The sequence below is a fragment of the Pongo abelii genome, chromosome 2 (assembly GCF_028885655.2).
Source record: "Pongo abelii isolate AG06213 chromosome 2, NHGRI_mPonAbe1-v2.0_pri, whole genome shotgun sequence".
Lineage (NCBI taxonomy): Eukaryota > Metazoa > Chordata > Mammalia > Primates > Hominidae > Pongo > Pongo abelii.
The window spans coordinates 109057050-109073155 of NC_085928.1; the positions used below are offsets into that span (position 1 = coordinate 109057050).

Sequence of the window (16106 nt, forward strand, 5' to 3'; positions counted from 1 at the left end):
CCAGAAGGTAGAGAAGAAAAAGGAGACCAAAATCATGAGAGAGATAGTGATAACAATGGAAGACAATGAAATGAGTATATGGACAGTGTTCTTGAGAAAGAGCTCCTATGAAACTGTCACAATGAAAGACCTACAACTGTTAATCAAAAGTGGTCACTGAGCACCAGGCAAAATTAAAGCAAACGAATTGACACTGAGATACACTCTGACGAAAAACGGAAAATGGCAAGGGCAAAGAAAAAAAGAACAGAAAAACAAGCATCAAAATACAGATGGAAAGATTACTACATGTACAGAGACAATTCTGGCTGCCCTCAGACTTCTCCATCAAAATACAACGGATCAGGTGGTGGTGGTTACATAAATCTACACTGTAATTAAATCATATAGAACTACTACTACTGATACTGCTGCTACTACACTACTGCTACTACTGATAGTCCTTGATGTACAATGGTTAGACCTGTATTTTGACTTTACAATAGTGTGGAAGTGATACACATTCAATAGAACACCAATAAATTACATAAGATATTCAACATTCAATATTCACTATTATTACAAAATAGGCTTTGTGTTAGATGATTTTGCCCAACTGTAGGCTAATATAGGTGTTCTGAGCCTATTTAAGGTAGGGTAAAGTATTATGTTCATTAGGTTATGTATATTAAATGTATTTTCAACTCTATGATATTTTCAACTTACAATGCGTTTATTGTGATGTAACCTCACTGTAAGTTAAGGAGAACCTATACTACTATACACACACAAATAAACACAAATGATTACATTTAAAACTGGTGAAATCTGAATAAGACTTGCACTCTACTTATTAATAATAGTATTGTACCGAAGGCAGCTTCCTGGTTTGATATTATATTACAGTTATGTAAAATGTTATCATTGGGCAAAGCTGGGTAAAGAGCACACAGGATCTCTCTGTACTATCCTGGCAACTTCCTGCGAGCCTATAAGTATTTTTTAAAAAGACAATAGATCAAGGTCTACTACAGAGATATGAAAGAAAAAAGATAATGAATGAAAGGTTCTATATCCCAGTAAGTTGCTGTTTGTAGGTGAAAGCAGCCGTCATTCTTAGTTATGAAAGTAACCTGTGACACCTGGGCAAAGATCACACCAAACCAAGAGTTAAAACAAAGTTTTAAAAATGTTCAGAAATGAAAAACTTTTAAATGAACAGTTGTCCTTTAAAAGGTCTTCTTATAAGCTGTGAAATTAAAGAGAATTAAAATTTAAATAATTGCTATGAATGATTGTAAAACTGGAAGTGAATATCAAATATAATGGTTAAGAAATGATACATGATTAGAAAAATTGCAATGTAACAGTAAATCGGCCAGGCACAGTGGATCACTTGAGGCCAGGAATTTGAGACCAGCCTGGACAACATGGGCAGAACCCCATCTCTTAAACAATACAAAAATAAGCCGGGTGTAGTGGTACATGCCTGTAACCCCAGCTACTGGGGAGGCCGAGGCACAAGAATCGCTTGAACCCGGGAGGCAGAGGTTACAATGAGCTGAGATCGCACCACTGCACTCCAGCCTGGGTGACAGTGAGACTCTGTCTAAAAAACAAAAACAAAAACAATGAAACAGTAAATTAGGACTAACATCTCAGGATATACCCCCAAAAAAACCAACAACAAAAAACCCCTGGAAAATAGACTTAGAAAATGGGAAATGTTAATTACCTGCTTCTTATCATACATGAGGATCAAGAGAAATACACTATTTTTTATGTTGATACAAATTATTTTTAAAAAGCACTCTTAAAGCTATCTTTTAGCAGATCAAATAATGGAATTGATATTTTTCAAGTCTCTATAGATAAAAGAAAACAAAATCCAAAGGCAAGACATCATAAAAAAAGGAACTCAAAACTACGTTTTAAAAAGTTTAATTAGAAAATAAGTACGAGTCATGAAAATAAATACAAATAGTTTTTCACTTTCCTATTAAACACAAAGACTCCAAATTGCCCCGAAGATTTCCCCCATATATTTGCCCATCTTTTAATTTCTTCAATTAATTGTATCTATAAATGATGTACCAATAGAAGTCAACAAATAAAGGCTAAAAGTTTTTTTTTAATAGACAAACAACAGAAAGTGGAGATGGCATTGCTAATATCAGACAATGAGAGAAAACTTCTGTTGCCAAGTATTAAAAGCAATTGTAATTAAAAATAGTTTAGTCATGAAATAACAAATGGATAAATGGATCAAATGAACACAAACAGAACTTGGTGTATAATGACAGGATGAAATAACTTGGTCTACTATAAAGTTTGTCTTTTAAATCAACAAACAGAAGGGATTGTTTGAAAATTTTTTTTTTAATTAACTGGTGATTTAGAAAAAGTAGTAATTCCTTGTCTTATCTCATATATAAATACTGGAATATAAAATAAATCCAGTTAAGTGTAAAACTTAAATAACAAAGAATCAGGAAGAAAATATGTTATTTATCCTATCTCAAAGAAGGTCTAAGTACATATCTGTATGCTAATAATATTCCACTATAAACAAAATGCAAGGCAAATGACAGACTGAGGAATATTATTTGTAACAAAAACCATTAAAAAAAGGACAAACACCTCCTATCTATATAGGAAAACACATGATTAGACCATTCACATACATACCCCGTTCAAATTCAAACATTCATTAAACACATGAAAAAACCTCATAACCACTAATAATAAAGGAAATACACATCTGTATAACTTGAGAAAGGAAATTTGTATAGCCTTTATTGAGGGTAATTTGGCAATAAATACAAAAATTGTTCTTGATTTTTTGAGAATTCATTTTAATGAAATAATAAAATATGTGTATAGATGGTTCCCAACTTATGACGGCTTGCCTTAACAATTTTTCGACTTTACAGTGGTGCAATGATGTGAAAGAGATATGCATTCAGTAGAAAGCAGTATGATACTCTCGAGATGCTGGGCAGCAGAACTGAGCCACGGCTCCCAGTTAGCCATACAGTCATGATGGTAAACAACCCATACTCTGCAAGAGACTGTGTTGTCAGATGATTTTGCCCAACTGTAGGTTAATGTAAGTGTCCTGAGCACATTTAACGTAGGCTAGGTGAAGCTATGATGGTTAGATGTATTACATGCCTACAATACTTTCAATTTAAGACAGGCTTATTCAATTTAGGATAACCCCATTGTAAGTCCAGGATCATCTGCATTAAGATTTCTGCCTTAAGTTTAGGGGAAGAGCACGGCAGTCATAACTTGACCAATGGATCAGCCCAGCCTTGCCACTTGGATGACCAGCAATAAAATGACGTCAATAAAAGTACCTGCCTTTTAGAGCTCTCTAGGGATCCAAAGAGATAATAAGGTCATACCTACTCTGTACCTGGCCCATGGTAAGTGTTCAGTAACAGACAATGGTAGTAGAAGTGGTGATATTTATCTACATCATTGCAACAGAGGTTCAAAATCCCTTATCTGAAATGCTGTCAGCCAAATGTGCCTCAGAATTAAGATTTTTTGGAAATTAAAAGAAAATAGTGCATTTATCTAACTAGGTCTGGGATATTACTTGGTAATTTTACTATTCTTACAGTAAAATATATGAATACTCATTTTTAGTGAGATAAATATCAGTTCAGTTCAGGTTTTACAGTCAAATAAATTATGAAAAAACTTTCAGTTTTCAGAGCTTTCTGGACTTCGGATTTGCACAAGAAGGATTGAGAATCTGCATTTATAATAGAGAAACATTAGAATCTATCTAAATGTATAATAAGAGATAGCTTAAATACATTATAATATATTCATAAAACAAAAAACTGCTCAGCTATAAAAGTCACTTTTTCAAATAGTTAATAAGATATAAAAATTCAAGACAAAAAATATATGCATATTGATTTGAACTTTGTAAAAGTAAATTATATAAATGTTTATAATTCCAAAATAAAAAGACTGCAAGGAACCATACCAAAATGTTAAATTAGCCACATTATGTTCTTTATAATTTTCTGTATGTTCTAATCCTCTATGATGATTAGGAAAACAATCTAACAACTTTTAAGTCATTTATGGTTGATATTCCTGTGCAGGACTAGGCTAGTTATCACTCTAGAGGGTTACTGAGTCCACTTTTGCCCTCAAGGAATCAACACTCTCATCCTGAAAGAGTTCTGGCCAATACTCAGTTCTCTCTGCCTGTGACTGTATTTCATTCTCTATGAGCAATTCCCTATTGGCACCTCAGGACAACTTGACTCTGGCGTGAGGAAATAATAATTCAGGGCTTATTCAAATGTGTTTGACTTTTGTTCTTTTTCACTGTACTCATCAAATTTCAATCATTTAAGAAATTGTTGGGGGGAGGGATGAGGGGCCCTCATTTGGATTTGTTCCACTGCTTCTAGTAAAGAAAACAATATAAACTTGACAGGCCCAGCAATGAAAACCCCAATCGTTTTGTGGAGTAACTGGGATGTTAAGAGGGACTGTGGCATTGGAAGGGGCCCTTCGTGGAGGAGACAAGCAACAGTTCATCTTACCTAACAGACTATTCTTCAAAGTCTAAAGGGCGGGCCTTGGATCACAGCTTTGAAGGGCCCAGTTCACAATTTGTTTGCAACACATGAGTTCCAAATAGCCAGGTGGCTTTCCATGAACTCCTCAGGGGTCTGGAATTCTCCACTGATTTAATGTACAGTTTGAAAGTGTCTAACACCAAAAGATTATATGTGACAGAATAATTATGGGCTGTTATGAGCCTCACTTCTGAACTTAAAACAAAAGGTAAATAAATGGTCAATCAATGTCCAATTACTTCAAGGACCAGATGGATTGATATTTAATCACTTTAATATAGATTCCAACAGTCTTTTAAAACTATTGCTGAGAACTAGAGAAATCCTTGTGCAAAGCTTTTGCCACACAGAAATCATAGCCAACTCTAAAGTTAAATAGGAAGTTAACTCTCAGTTTAAACACACAGAAAATTACTTGTTTCCAAGCAAATTATCCACTCAGGATACTTTTTTGAAGAGTGCTAATCCTTCCCTCCTGCTTCCTGCCTCCCACTCTTGCCTTCTCCCAACTCAAAGAGGAAGAAGAGTGCTCCCTGCCATCAAGTCCTTCCTTAAAATGCCGACCTTTCAGGAAAAAGAGTTGACTTACCCTATCCCAGCTGAAACACAGGCCCAGCCGATCAAGCTGTTTCCTCATGTGTTTAATATTACTGTGAAACAATGGGAAAAAGGTTTGGTTTTTAGAGGGGGGATTAAAGCCATACACAAACTACACTTTGAGAAGTAAAGGGAAACTGAAAAAGTCTAAATTATTCAAATGGGTTTAAAGTGTTGCTTTGCCCTAGCAGAAAAATCAACCACTAAGAATCAGCAAAAAATACCAACAGATTAGAAGACACCCATTATTTGGACATATACAGAATCCACTAGAAACCACAATGGTCTTTGGCCTTGAGGACTGCCCCTTCCCCTGGCCATTCAAATAGGCAACCCCTTTGAGATGTGCACTGCTGGCCCGTCCAGACGTCAATATTCTGCAAGCATTTAAGCCATATTATTTAAGCCAAGCATTTATAAGTTTAAAAGTGGCTGAAAACAAAAGCCTTAATATAGAAATTGTGGGAATCCAAAAGAAACCACACACTACTTTGTTAATGAAAATGTAAACCCTAAAACCTAAAACTATCCACCATTGAGAAACAGGGAGATAAACAGGTAAGCCAACTTATAATATAACATGGAATAAAGAAATAAACCTTTTTCTCTTTCATTTTTTTTAAAGAAAAAGGACTAATTCATTTCTACTGCATCCTCTTTTAGTTTCTAGCAGACTAAAAATATGAAAAACCATGAAAAAGTCCTCTGTGTAATCTCTGATTAGCTAATGGCAGCTTATTTAATCCAGGACCCTATGTTAAGCACTTTGCAGAGAAGTGCTTAATCTTTATCCAGTCACATGAGATAGGAACTATGACTATCCCTCTTTTACAAATAAGTAAACTGAAGCACAAATAAGTAAAGAGAAGTTAAGTAATTTGCTCAAGGTGATGGGCAAGAAGTGAAGGCAGGATTTGCACCTAGGTAGCCTGGCTCAGGGGCCGTCATCTTAACCGCTATTCACTAGTAGAGAGGCTGGCAAACTTTAAAAGGGCCAGATGATGAATGCTTTCAGCTTTGTGAGACAATCAGTCTCTATCACAACTACTCAGCTCTGACACTGTCTCATGGAAGCAGACACGGACAATATGTAAACAAATGGATTTGACTGTGTTCCAATAAAACTTGATTTACAGAAACAGGTAGGGCCAGATTTAGCCCACAGGCCATAGTTTGCCAACTCCTGGTCTAGCTTATATCAAACATAAGCCATGTTTGATCCACTTTATTTGAATAATCATGTCCTCCTCTTTTTATCACTAGATAAGATCTGGTGATAAAATTAATTAATCTAGAATTAAACATTACTAGAAAAGTAGAAGCTAGGGGTTAGGAAGAAAAAAGAGACCTGGGTGCCATAGTATGGACAGAAGTACAGTAGATGTTTTTACAATGTATCCTTGGGTAAGCTAGAACAAAGAGAAGTAAGAGACACTGGGCACAGGCCCTGGAACTGCCCTTCTGTCTCTCTAAGGGGTGGCATGGGGAAGGGTCCCAGGCCTTTGTGAAATGAGCTGATGCAGTGGCCCCAGAGGATTCTGCCAAGTTCTAGGGTGAGGCCCTCAGGACTTTAGCAGGAGGGAGAGGAATGAGCACCGCTGGCCCACGTGTAATGGAAGCCTGAGGCTTGGGTGGAATTGGGAGTGTGTTCCGCCTTGGAGAAAACCACAACCAGAATAAAGTGGCCATATATTTCTACATGGAATGCCTAAGTTCCTCTTGCTTCTGAATGGTGAAGGCAAAAAATAAACTGGATGTTCAGAAAAATTATAATGTAGTATTTGGATATAGTAAAACTACGGTTAAGAAGACCAGAAGCATTATAGAAATTTAACAAATGCAACCCTCTTCTTTTTCCTACCGAATGTAAATACTCGAAGGAAAAATAACTGTAAATAACAAAGCATCAAAATGAACACATGAACAAATATCCAAAACCCTCTTTGAATATTTCTTAGATAAGAATACAGTATGTTAAAAGACAAACACCAATATATACAATCTTATTTATCTCTTGGTACGCTGCAGTGTTTTGTTTGCTTTGCTTTCTATTTTTTAAGCACAGGTTAAAAATTTTTTTTAAAGGTTTTTGTATGCAAGTATTTGAATATGCCTGTAAACACTTACCTTTGTGTCCAACTTTCTGGATGTAGATTCCTCTCGACTGCGGCATTTTCAGCAGGCAATCCAAAAGCATCCCATCCCATGGGGTTGATGACCTAGGATCCAGAAGAGGAACGTCAACCATGGCAAATCACTAAGAACTCTATTGGTATTGTCTTCTGGGGCAAACTCAGCACTCTCTCCTGCTAACATGCCTTATCCTTTGCTGGACGATTTCAGGTTATGCATCTGACAGCCAGCTGGCTACCTATGACATAACCATAGAAGACAACTTAGAAGGTTATATGCCAAAGCATCAATAAGTTACCTCTGAGGAGGTGTTTTCATGAGTACTTTTTATTTTCTTCTTTTCTGTGGTCTGTATATTGAACCCAAATTGTTTTTCTGAAATTATAAACAGTTTCTTTCAGTTTCACACACACACACACACACACACACACACACACATATATATATATACACACACACACACATAATGTATAGGCTTTCAAAATGCTCATGTCATGTCAGTATTTTTTTTTTTTTTTTTTTTTTTGAGACAAGAGTCTTGCACTTTCACCCAGGCTGGAATGCAGTGGTGCGATCTCGGCTTACTGCAACCTCCGCCTCCCAGGTTCAAGCGATTCTCCTGCGTCAGCCTCCCGAGTAGCTGGGACTACAGGCACACGCCACCACATGCAGCTAATTTTTTTGTATTTTTAGTAGAGACGGGGTTTCACCCTGTTAGCCAGGATGGTCTCGATCTCCTGACCTTGTGATCCGCCCGCATTGGCCTCCCAAAGTGCTGGGATTACAGGCGTGAGCCACTGCACCCGTCCAGTATTTTTCATTTATGGAGCTGTGCTATCCAATATGGTAGCCACTAGCCACACATAGCTATTATATTTAAACTTAATTAAAAGTAAATAAAATAAAAAATGCAGTTCTTCAGTCTCACTAGCCACCTTTCAAGTGTGCAGCAGACACATGTGACTGGTGGACACTGAACCAGATAGTGCACATATTGGATATTCAAATCATGGCAGAAAGCCGTACTAGACAGCGCTGCAGAACACACGCATAATGACCACACCGGTGGCTCTAGGCAGTCCCAGCTCTACCCAGACCTAAGAAAGTTCATCCCAACCCTACTCAGTGGCCCGGACCTGTCCCTTTCTCACGGCTTGCCTGAATCCGGCACACAGTCCCTCTTAAATGTACATCATTCAGCACCCTGCTCCAGGTTGCTCCAGACACAAGCGTTTCACACTTCTTTCTTCTATCTCTCTCTCTCTCTCCCCTGATTGAGGCAATACTCTTCTGAAAGGCCCACTCCCCATTTCTTCCTGAAGTTCATCCCTTTCTTTTTTTTTTTCCAAGACAATGTCTCACTCTGTTGCCCAGGTTGGAGCATCTCCTGGGTTCAAGCAATTCTCCTGCCCCAGCCTCCCGAGTAGCTGGGATTACAGGCGTGTGCCACCATGCCTAACTACTGAAGTACTGAAGTTCATCCCTTTCTTCCCTACCAGCAAGGAAGGGAAACCCCCACCTCTACCCAAACAGCCAGATACATGAAAACTAAGAAAAATACACAGGAACATAGCAGATAAGGTATTCCAGAGAGTAACTTTTGAGACTGGATAAAAATAAGGCTTTGGACTAAGCCCTATACATCATTTACACTAATTTCTAAAATAGCGCCCCCCCCACCCATATATATATGTTGTTTTTTTTTTTTTTTTTGAGACGGAGTCTTGCTCTGTTGCCCAGGCTGGAGTGCAATGGTGCAGTCTTGGCTCACTGTAACCTCTGCCTCCCAGGTTCAAGTGATCCTCCTGCCTGAGCCTCCCCAGTAGCTGGGATTACAGGCACATACCACCACACCCTGCTAATTTTTGTATTTTTAGTAGAAATGGGGTTTTGCTATGTTGGTCAGGCTGGTCTCGAACTCCTGGCCTCAAGTGATCTGCCTGCCTCGGCCCCCAAAGTGCTGGGATTACAGGAGTGAGCCACTGAGCCTGGCCTAAAATAGCCAATATTTTTAAATTAATTGCAAACCACTAGCTGTGTTTTTGGTATAAGAAATGTTCCATGTGTAGGTTCCTCTTTTCTCCTCAGTTTCGTCATCTGTAAAATGGGGATGATAGCATAACTACCTCATTGGATCACTGTGAAGATTAAATAAGTTAATTTAAGAAAAGTGCTGAGAGTAGTGCCTGCCACACAGTAAAGTGCTGTATATAATGTTGGCCACTAGTATTATTATTTCTAAAGAGTGCTGCTCTCTAATCACCTTCTAGAAGATATTTTCATTCTCCAAAGAACAAGGAATCACAAATCTTCAAGCACAAAGAAGCTTTTGAGATATATCCTCTACCCCTCAACCCCTTATTTGACTGTTCAAGAAACTGTGGCCCAGCAGGAGTGAGTAGTCTAGAAGCAATTACCTTAAGCAAGCCCAGGCCAGTAAGGCATTCTTGTCTGCAAATGAGTGGCCAGTCACAGCTGAGCTGGCAGCTTCACTATCAAGCTCTCTCAAACTACATGCCATGAGCAGGAAAAATGGTTTGACACATCTGCTGTGGCATCAGGGGACAGTCTCAGGAAGCCAGGCTCCCTGCCCCTGTCAGGAAAGACACACTGCTTACAAAATTCAATCCCCTACCATTCTCTGAAACTGAATCCAGCCACAAAACCACAGACGCCACTTCTTTCTGAAGCCTGCCTGTGGGGAAGGACTGACCAAGAAGACTCTGATATTTCTATTATAGAAAACAGCCCATTCCAGTTGACCCTCTTATTTCCTATCAAGTTCATGGGCTGTCAACCTGGGGTAAGTTTTATTTCGCTTTTTTTTTTTTTTTTTTTAAGAGACAGGGTCTTGTTTGGTTGCCGAGGCTGAAGTGCAGTGGCACCACGATCAGTTCACTGTAATCTCGAACTCCTGGCTGCAAGCTATCCTTCTCCCTCCCAAAGTGCCAGGATTACAGGCATGAGCCACTGCCCCTGCCCCCTTACTTTGCTTTTTGATCATGCAGAGAAGCTACGCTTATGTTCACACACATTTCCTTAAAATAATGACGAATACTGAAAGGCACTTACTGGCACCACCTCACCACACATGCATATCAGAATGGGACATTTTCAACTAAAGAAATAGGTCTTGTTTTCTTCCATAATTACATATTCACCATAATTTGGTAAGTAGAGAAAAATAGAAGAAAATAAGACTCACCTGTTATTCTACCATACAGCCATACATACCAGTTACATGTGGTAAATTTGTATCTAATGTTTAAAAATTGAGATTATTTATATATGTATTTTTTATCTCCTGTTTTTTCACTGTACATGCTGTCAGTGCAGCCTGTTAGTGACTGCTTTGAATGACCAGCTATTTTTGTTTTCCTAAAAGTTATTTCCATTTTGCACCATTATAAAAAAGGCCAGGATGAACATTCTTGGGCATAAATCTTTGTATATACTCTTAACATTTCCTTTACAAAAATTTCTAGAAGTGCAACTACAGGGTAAAAGGGTATGGAAAATTTTAAGACGTTTGACATATACAGCCAAATGGCATCCCCAGAAAGACTGCAGCAAACCACACTTCCACCTGCATATGAGCACCCAGAGTTTTCCTCCATCTTTACGTCCAGCACAAGCACACTAATACTACCCACTGGCCACCTCTGCCTCAGGTCCCATAAGCACTTACACTTCAAAGTGTCCCAACCTAGGTGCATCTTGCAATCCCAGTCGCCAGATCTGTTCCCTCCTAAGCCCCTGTCTTAGCAGGCAGCAGTAAGAGAACAGGCATACCCCTTCCAGTGGTTGGAGTCACTTACCTTAAAGGTATACTTCCACTATGCACATTAATATTTTTTAAGTTGATTTTTAGTAGTCTGATGAAACAATTTCATCTAAAGAACTGAGACCATCTCTCTAAAATAGAGCTGCTTTTACTCCTTTGGCTACTGCATAGGAAATGCTAACAAAGGCTTGTTCTCCAGGAGCCTGTTGAGGGCCAAGGTCCTAAATCTAACTCTGCCTGTTTACTATCAGTGGAGCCTGAGGCACATTACTTACTAATTCTGAGTCTCAACTATAAATGGTGACTGAAAGCAGCTACCTTGAATTATTGAGCATGACATGTTCATGATGTCTGTGGCACATCTAGCATGGCGCCCAGCACAGCACAGGCACCCAATAAATGGCAGCACTTGCTGCTGTGGCCGCTGCAGCTGTCTGCTTTCTTGATCTTTAGCATCTCACAGCATCGCACATCACTGATTCCCTTACCACAATTTCAGCCTCCATCTCTTTGGCCACATTTAATATAGTTGCTTTCTGACAAGAGGACGGAAGATATTAATACCTGAATCTCGCACAGATCCTCACACATACATGTACATTCCTAAGGGTGGGTTACTTCTAACAAGACTCTGCACAAGGTCGGCGCTAGGCATTGGAATTTCTTACCCAAACCGAACGGACCACACAGGCTCAAAGGGCCAGTCAAGTACTTGGCCCCGTTTTCAGTAAAAGAGGCCCAGCAGTTCTTCTTTCCTGAATAATTAATGATTCACATCAGGTGCTTCGATTAAAAGCAGCCCGGCTGTTCTTGCCACAGCTGATTGGACCAGGAGCAGTCCATCAGCAGAAGGCAGCCATCTGTGCACTGGAAGGACGGGGCCTGCCTCCAATTGCCCCAGGCAAGGACTCTGCCTTACAGTAGACTTTGCCATATTGAAGGTGGTGGTGGATGTGACCCACTCAGAACTGCTTTCTGTAAGGGATATGTGCTTAGTGAACAAGCAGTCCTGTGGACCTCTCAAGCTTGCTGTTGTCCCAGGGGAGGCTGGCTTGCCACATCCTGTGCTGCATTTCCCAGTCTTGGGAATCTGGGACACCTTGGATTTCCAGGCTGAGATGATCCCAAGCTACTATCTTCAATTCCTGCATCCACACCCATCCTGAGGTCAGTCAGAATAGGCTGCTTTTCTTTTTACATAAGTTGATGTTTTTTCAAATTACAAATGTAATACAAGCTTAATTTAACAAATGAAATGGCACAATACAATGATAAATAAAGGCAAAGTTTATTTTTAACTCCTGGTCACTACTCGTCAATGATGTAACCAATAACACCAGCCTTTGTTTCCTTCTACATCTATCTCCCCACTCAAATACATACATACAAACAAACATATGTATACATATATAGGAGCCTGCTTATTTGTTTTCATGAAAATAGAACCTTTGCAGAGAAAAGGGAATGCTTACACACTCTTGGTGGGAATGTAAATTGGTTCAACCATTGTGGAAACTAGGTAGGGATTCTTCAAAAAGCTGAAAACAGAATTACAATTTGACCCAGCAATCCCATTACTGGGTATACACCCAAAGGATTATAAATTGTTCTGTCATACAGACACATCCACACGTATGTTCACTGCAGCACTATTCACAATAGCAAAGACGTGGACTCAACCTAAATGACCATCAATGGTAGACTGGATAAAGAAAATGTGGTATGTTTACAGCATAGAATACTATACAGCCATAAAAAAAGAACAAGATCATGTCCTCTGCAGCAACATGGATGGAGCTGGAGGCCATTATCCTCAGCAAACTAATGCAGGCCAAAAAACAAATACCACATGTTCTCACTTATAAGTGGGAGCTAAATGATAAGAACACACAGACACAAAGAGGAACAACAGACACTTGGGGCCTACCTGAGGGTGGTGGGTGGGAGGAGGGAGAGGAGCAGAAAAAATAACTATTGGGTACTAGGCTTAGTACCTGAGTCACAAAATAATCTAGGTAAACTCTGGCAGGAGTATAGCTATATAACCTGCACATGTACTACTGAACCTAAAATAAATTTTTTTAAAAAAAGTTAAAAAGATTATTTTAAAAAGATAAAGAAAATAGAAATGATTATACACATTATTTTATGACCTTTTTTCATTTAACATTATATCAGGGACCTCTGTACAAAATACGTATGTGTGCATTGTGGGAGTTCAGTCAGGCTGGTGGGAAAAACTTTAAGATGAAGTTATAGGATATAGACACAAATCTTCTTGGAAGGCTGGAAGGTTTTGCAAAAGTCTCAGGATAGGGTTATGGCTGAAAGCTGCCTATTCCTTACCTTGAGTAAATGGCTTAAAGTAGGTACAAAGGAATGTAGTTTATCTAAATAGCTTGTTTACTCATGTGATCCTAAGACCAACCTTTGATCAACCTCGGGTGCATAATTGCTCTCTACTAGGGGTGTCAGGAACCAGGTCAATTTTCCTATAGTGGTATTTACTCAAAGCCTTTGTCATTAAATGTGTGCTGAATAAATGCCGGCAGGGCCAGTGAGTCAGGGTCTTGGCTGCAACTCTTTACAGCACTCTCCTTGGAGTCTGTAAGTGGCCCAGATGCTCAGCTGGACTGACAGGCATACTATCTGTGTCAGTGTACGTTATTCATTTGTTGCTGGGTCAGGGTCTGTGAGTTAGACTCCCGCAGTGCATATATGTCTTTCCTAAAAATTCTAACATTCCCTGAGTATATCTATTCTATGCAGTTTTAAGAAACTGACTGGACATATCCCAATCCAGTTGAGACTTGAGGTCTCTTTTCCTCTTACTAAATGTGGCAGACCCAAAGCATTTCATCCTCTCAAACAGCATCTTCCCCTTCTAGGAAACTGTTCTGTGTCCAACTTAATATAGTGTTAGTGCAAACTGCCAATCTTAAAAACCTGTCCCCCTGGCTAGAGAGAGAGGCAAGTGCCTGACTCCTTCCCCAGACAGCTCTAGGCTTGTACGGAGTAAGGCGGAATGCTGGAGGAGGACAGGACTCTCTTTTCTCCTTGGTCAGAAACCATAAGGGCTTCAGGTGGCTCTGCCCCCTAGCTTGTAGAAATGTCTGAGAAAATAAAGCTGGAATGTGGAGAGAAGCAGAAATAGGCAATGGAGAGACACTGGGGAAACTGATGTACTTCAAGGACCTAGTCCCAATACCCAGCAGACCCAGCTCCTACATTTCCTGTGATTCTGTGAGTTTCAGGATCTATAAAAACAAAGCCTCCCTTTTTGCTTAAGCTGGTCTAAGCTGGGTTTTTAGACCATGGTAGACAAGAATCATGACTAAAACAAATACTGTTCAGGCTACAATTTTCACTTGAATATTGCTTGATCCATAGATGACAAACAATCTTCTGTATTTGCTACTAAGTTCTGCAATTCTTTCTCTTTTTCTTTTTAAATTTCAAGAGCCAAAAAAAAAAAAAAGAATCCAATGCTGGGGATATGGGCAGTATTACTAGAAAGTTCTGCAATACTTCAAGGACAACACCTGAGCAGCTTCCAGCTGTGCTTTAAATTCTCCTAGGGCTGTGTCACTGGCAGAATAATGTAACTGTTGTGTAACTGCTCCACAAGAAAGGGGGGAAACTTAATTACCACTTGGTTTCTTTGTCAGAACTGCCAAAATGGCACCAATTCAATGTTTCTGCCTATTAACATTCTGTTAGGTGCCGTCCATATTTTTAAATAAAGGCAATACAGAGACTGTCACAAAAACCAGCCTAGATTTACATAATATACTTATTCATTTCTATTTTTGTTTTCAGATAGAATTAACATGGAAAGATATTCTTAGCTTACATGTTATCTAAGCTGTCCATGAAAATAAAGTTAGAAAAATCTTAAAGTTTCTTAATATTTCAGATTCTTACCAAAAATTAAAAAAAAAAAAAAAAAGTTTGCCCTAGAGAGAATAACAGAATCAGATTGTGGCAAGGCCTTTTTGCATCTTGAAGTCAGAATTGTTCTTCCCACCATGAGCCAGAGCACTGGAATAAATGTCTCTGTGAGCCAAATTTCTACAAAATTGGAAAGGGTCTCTTTGTTTCTATACCCTGGGTTTCCTAGAGCCCAGTGACCAAGCGCAAAGCTCACTTTTGTTCTATAAGATGATTCACCACTGTCAAGGGAGAAACAAAGTGAAGACCTACAACAGGTTTACAAAATACCAAAACTTGTCCCTTCCCCCATAGAGAGCAGCTTCTATTTTTTGGTCAAGTTGTTATGGCCTATTTACGTGAAAGACGCTGGGTCAGGTGCTTCCTTTGCCAGCCTTGTACATGTCTCATGCACTGTTCGGATCAAATACCTCTAGATACATGGTACACTTTCTTGCCCTTGATTTCTCTATGGCCAAGATTGTCCATTCACTGGGAAGAACTCCAAACTCTCCTTTTAGGTTTTAAAATTGCAATTCCTTTCTTTCTATCACCATAACTTATTTTAATCCACCCACAGTTGAAAAAGTAACTGAACTGAACTGAACTTACAGCTCACATGTGCTAACTAGGCAATTTCCCTAAAAAAAATAAAAATAAAAATAAATTATTGGCATCTCTATTTATATGCTTGAGCCCACCTGAACCCTCTCAACTTCCTAGAAGTTAACTTCTTGGACATGAATGCATTCTGCAGCTTCAGAACATTTTTTCCACGTATTTTATTTTTAAAAACATCTACTGAAAATACACTTTGAAATATATATCATGTCAATTTGGAAAGATAGGAATGTGACATCACAGAGGGTGGCAGAAGACTACTAATGATAATTTTTAAATAATAAATGTAATACTACTCAGAGATGGAATCAAGAAAAAGTACCAGTAGCTATAACTTGGAAATCCATAAAATAAACTTCCAAAGTCTGAAAAACCATCATTTCCACCTGGCTCGTGTAACAAATACTCCACATATTTAAAGTTGACTGGGAAGCCAAGGAAATGGGTGA

General features: G+C 38.9%; 1 protein-coding gene across 5 annotated transcripts in view; it reads right to left on the bottom strand.

Moving 5' to 3' along the window:
- Positions 1 to 16106, bottom strand: part of LARS2 (leucyl-tRNA synthetase 2, mitochondrial) — a 161864-nt gene that overhangs the window by 125288 nt on the left and 20470 nt on the right. For all 5 annotated transcript variants that reach the window (NM_001133767.1, XM_009239114.4, XM_009239113.4 and 2 more), the window contains 2 exon segments: positions 5182 to 5242; positions 7317 to 7408. In NM_001133767.1, coding sequence (NP_001127239.1) covers positions 5182 to 5242; positions 7317 to 7408 — 153 coding nt within the window.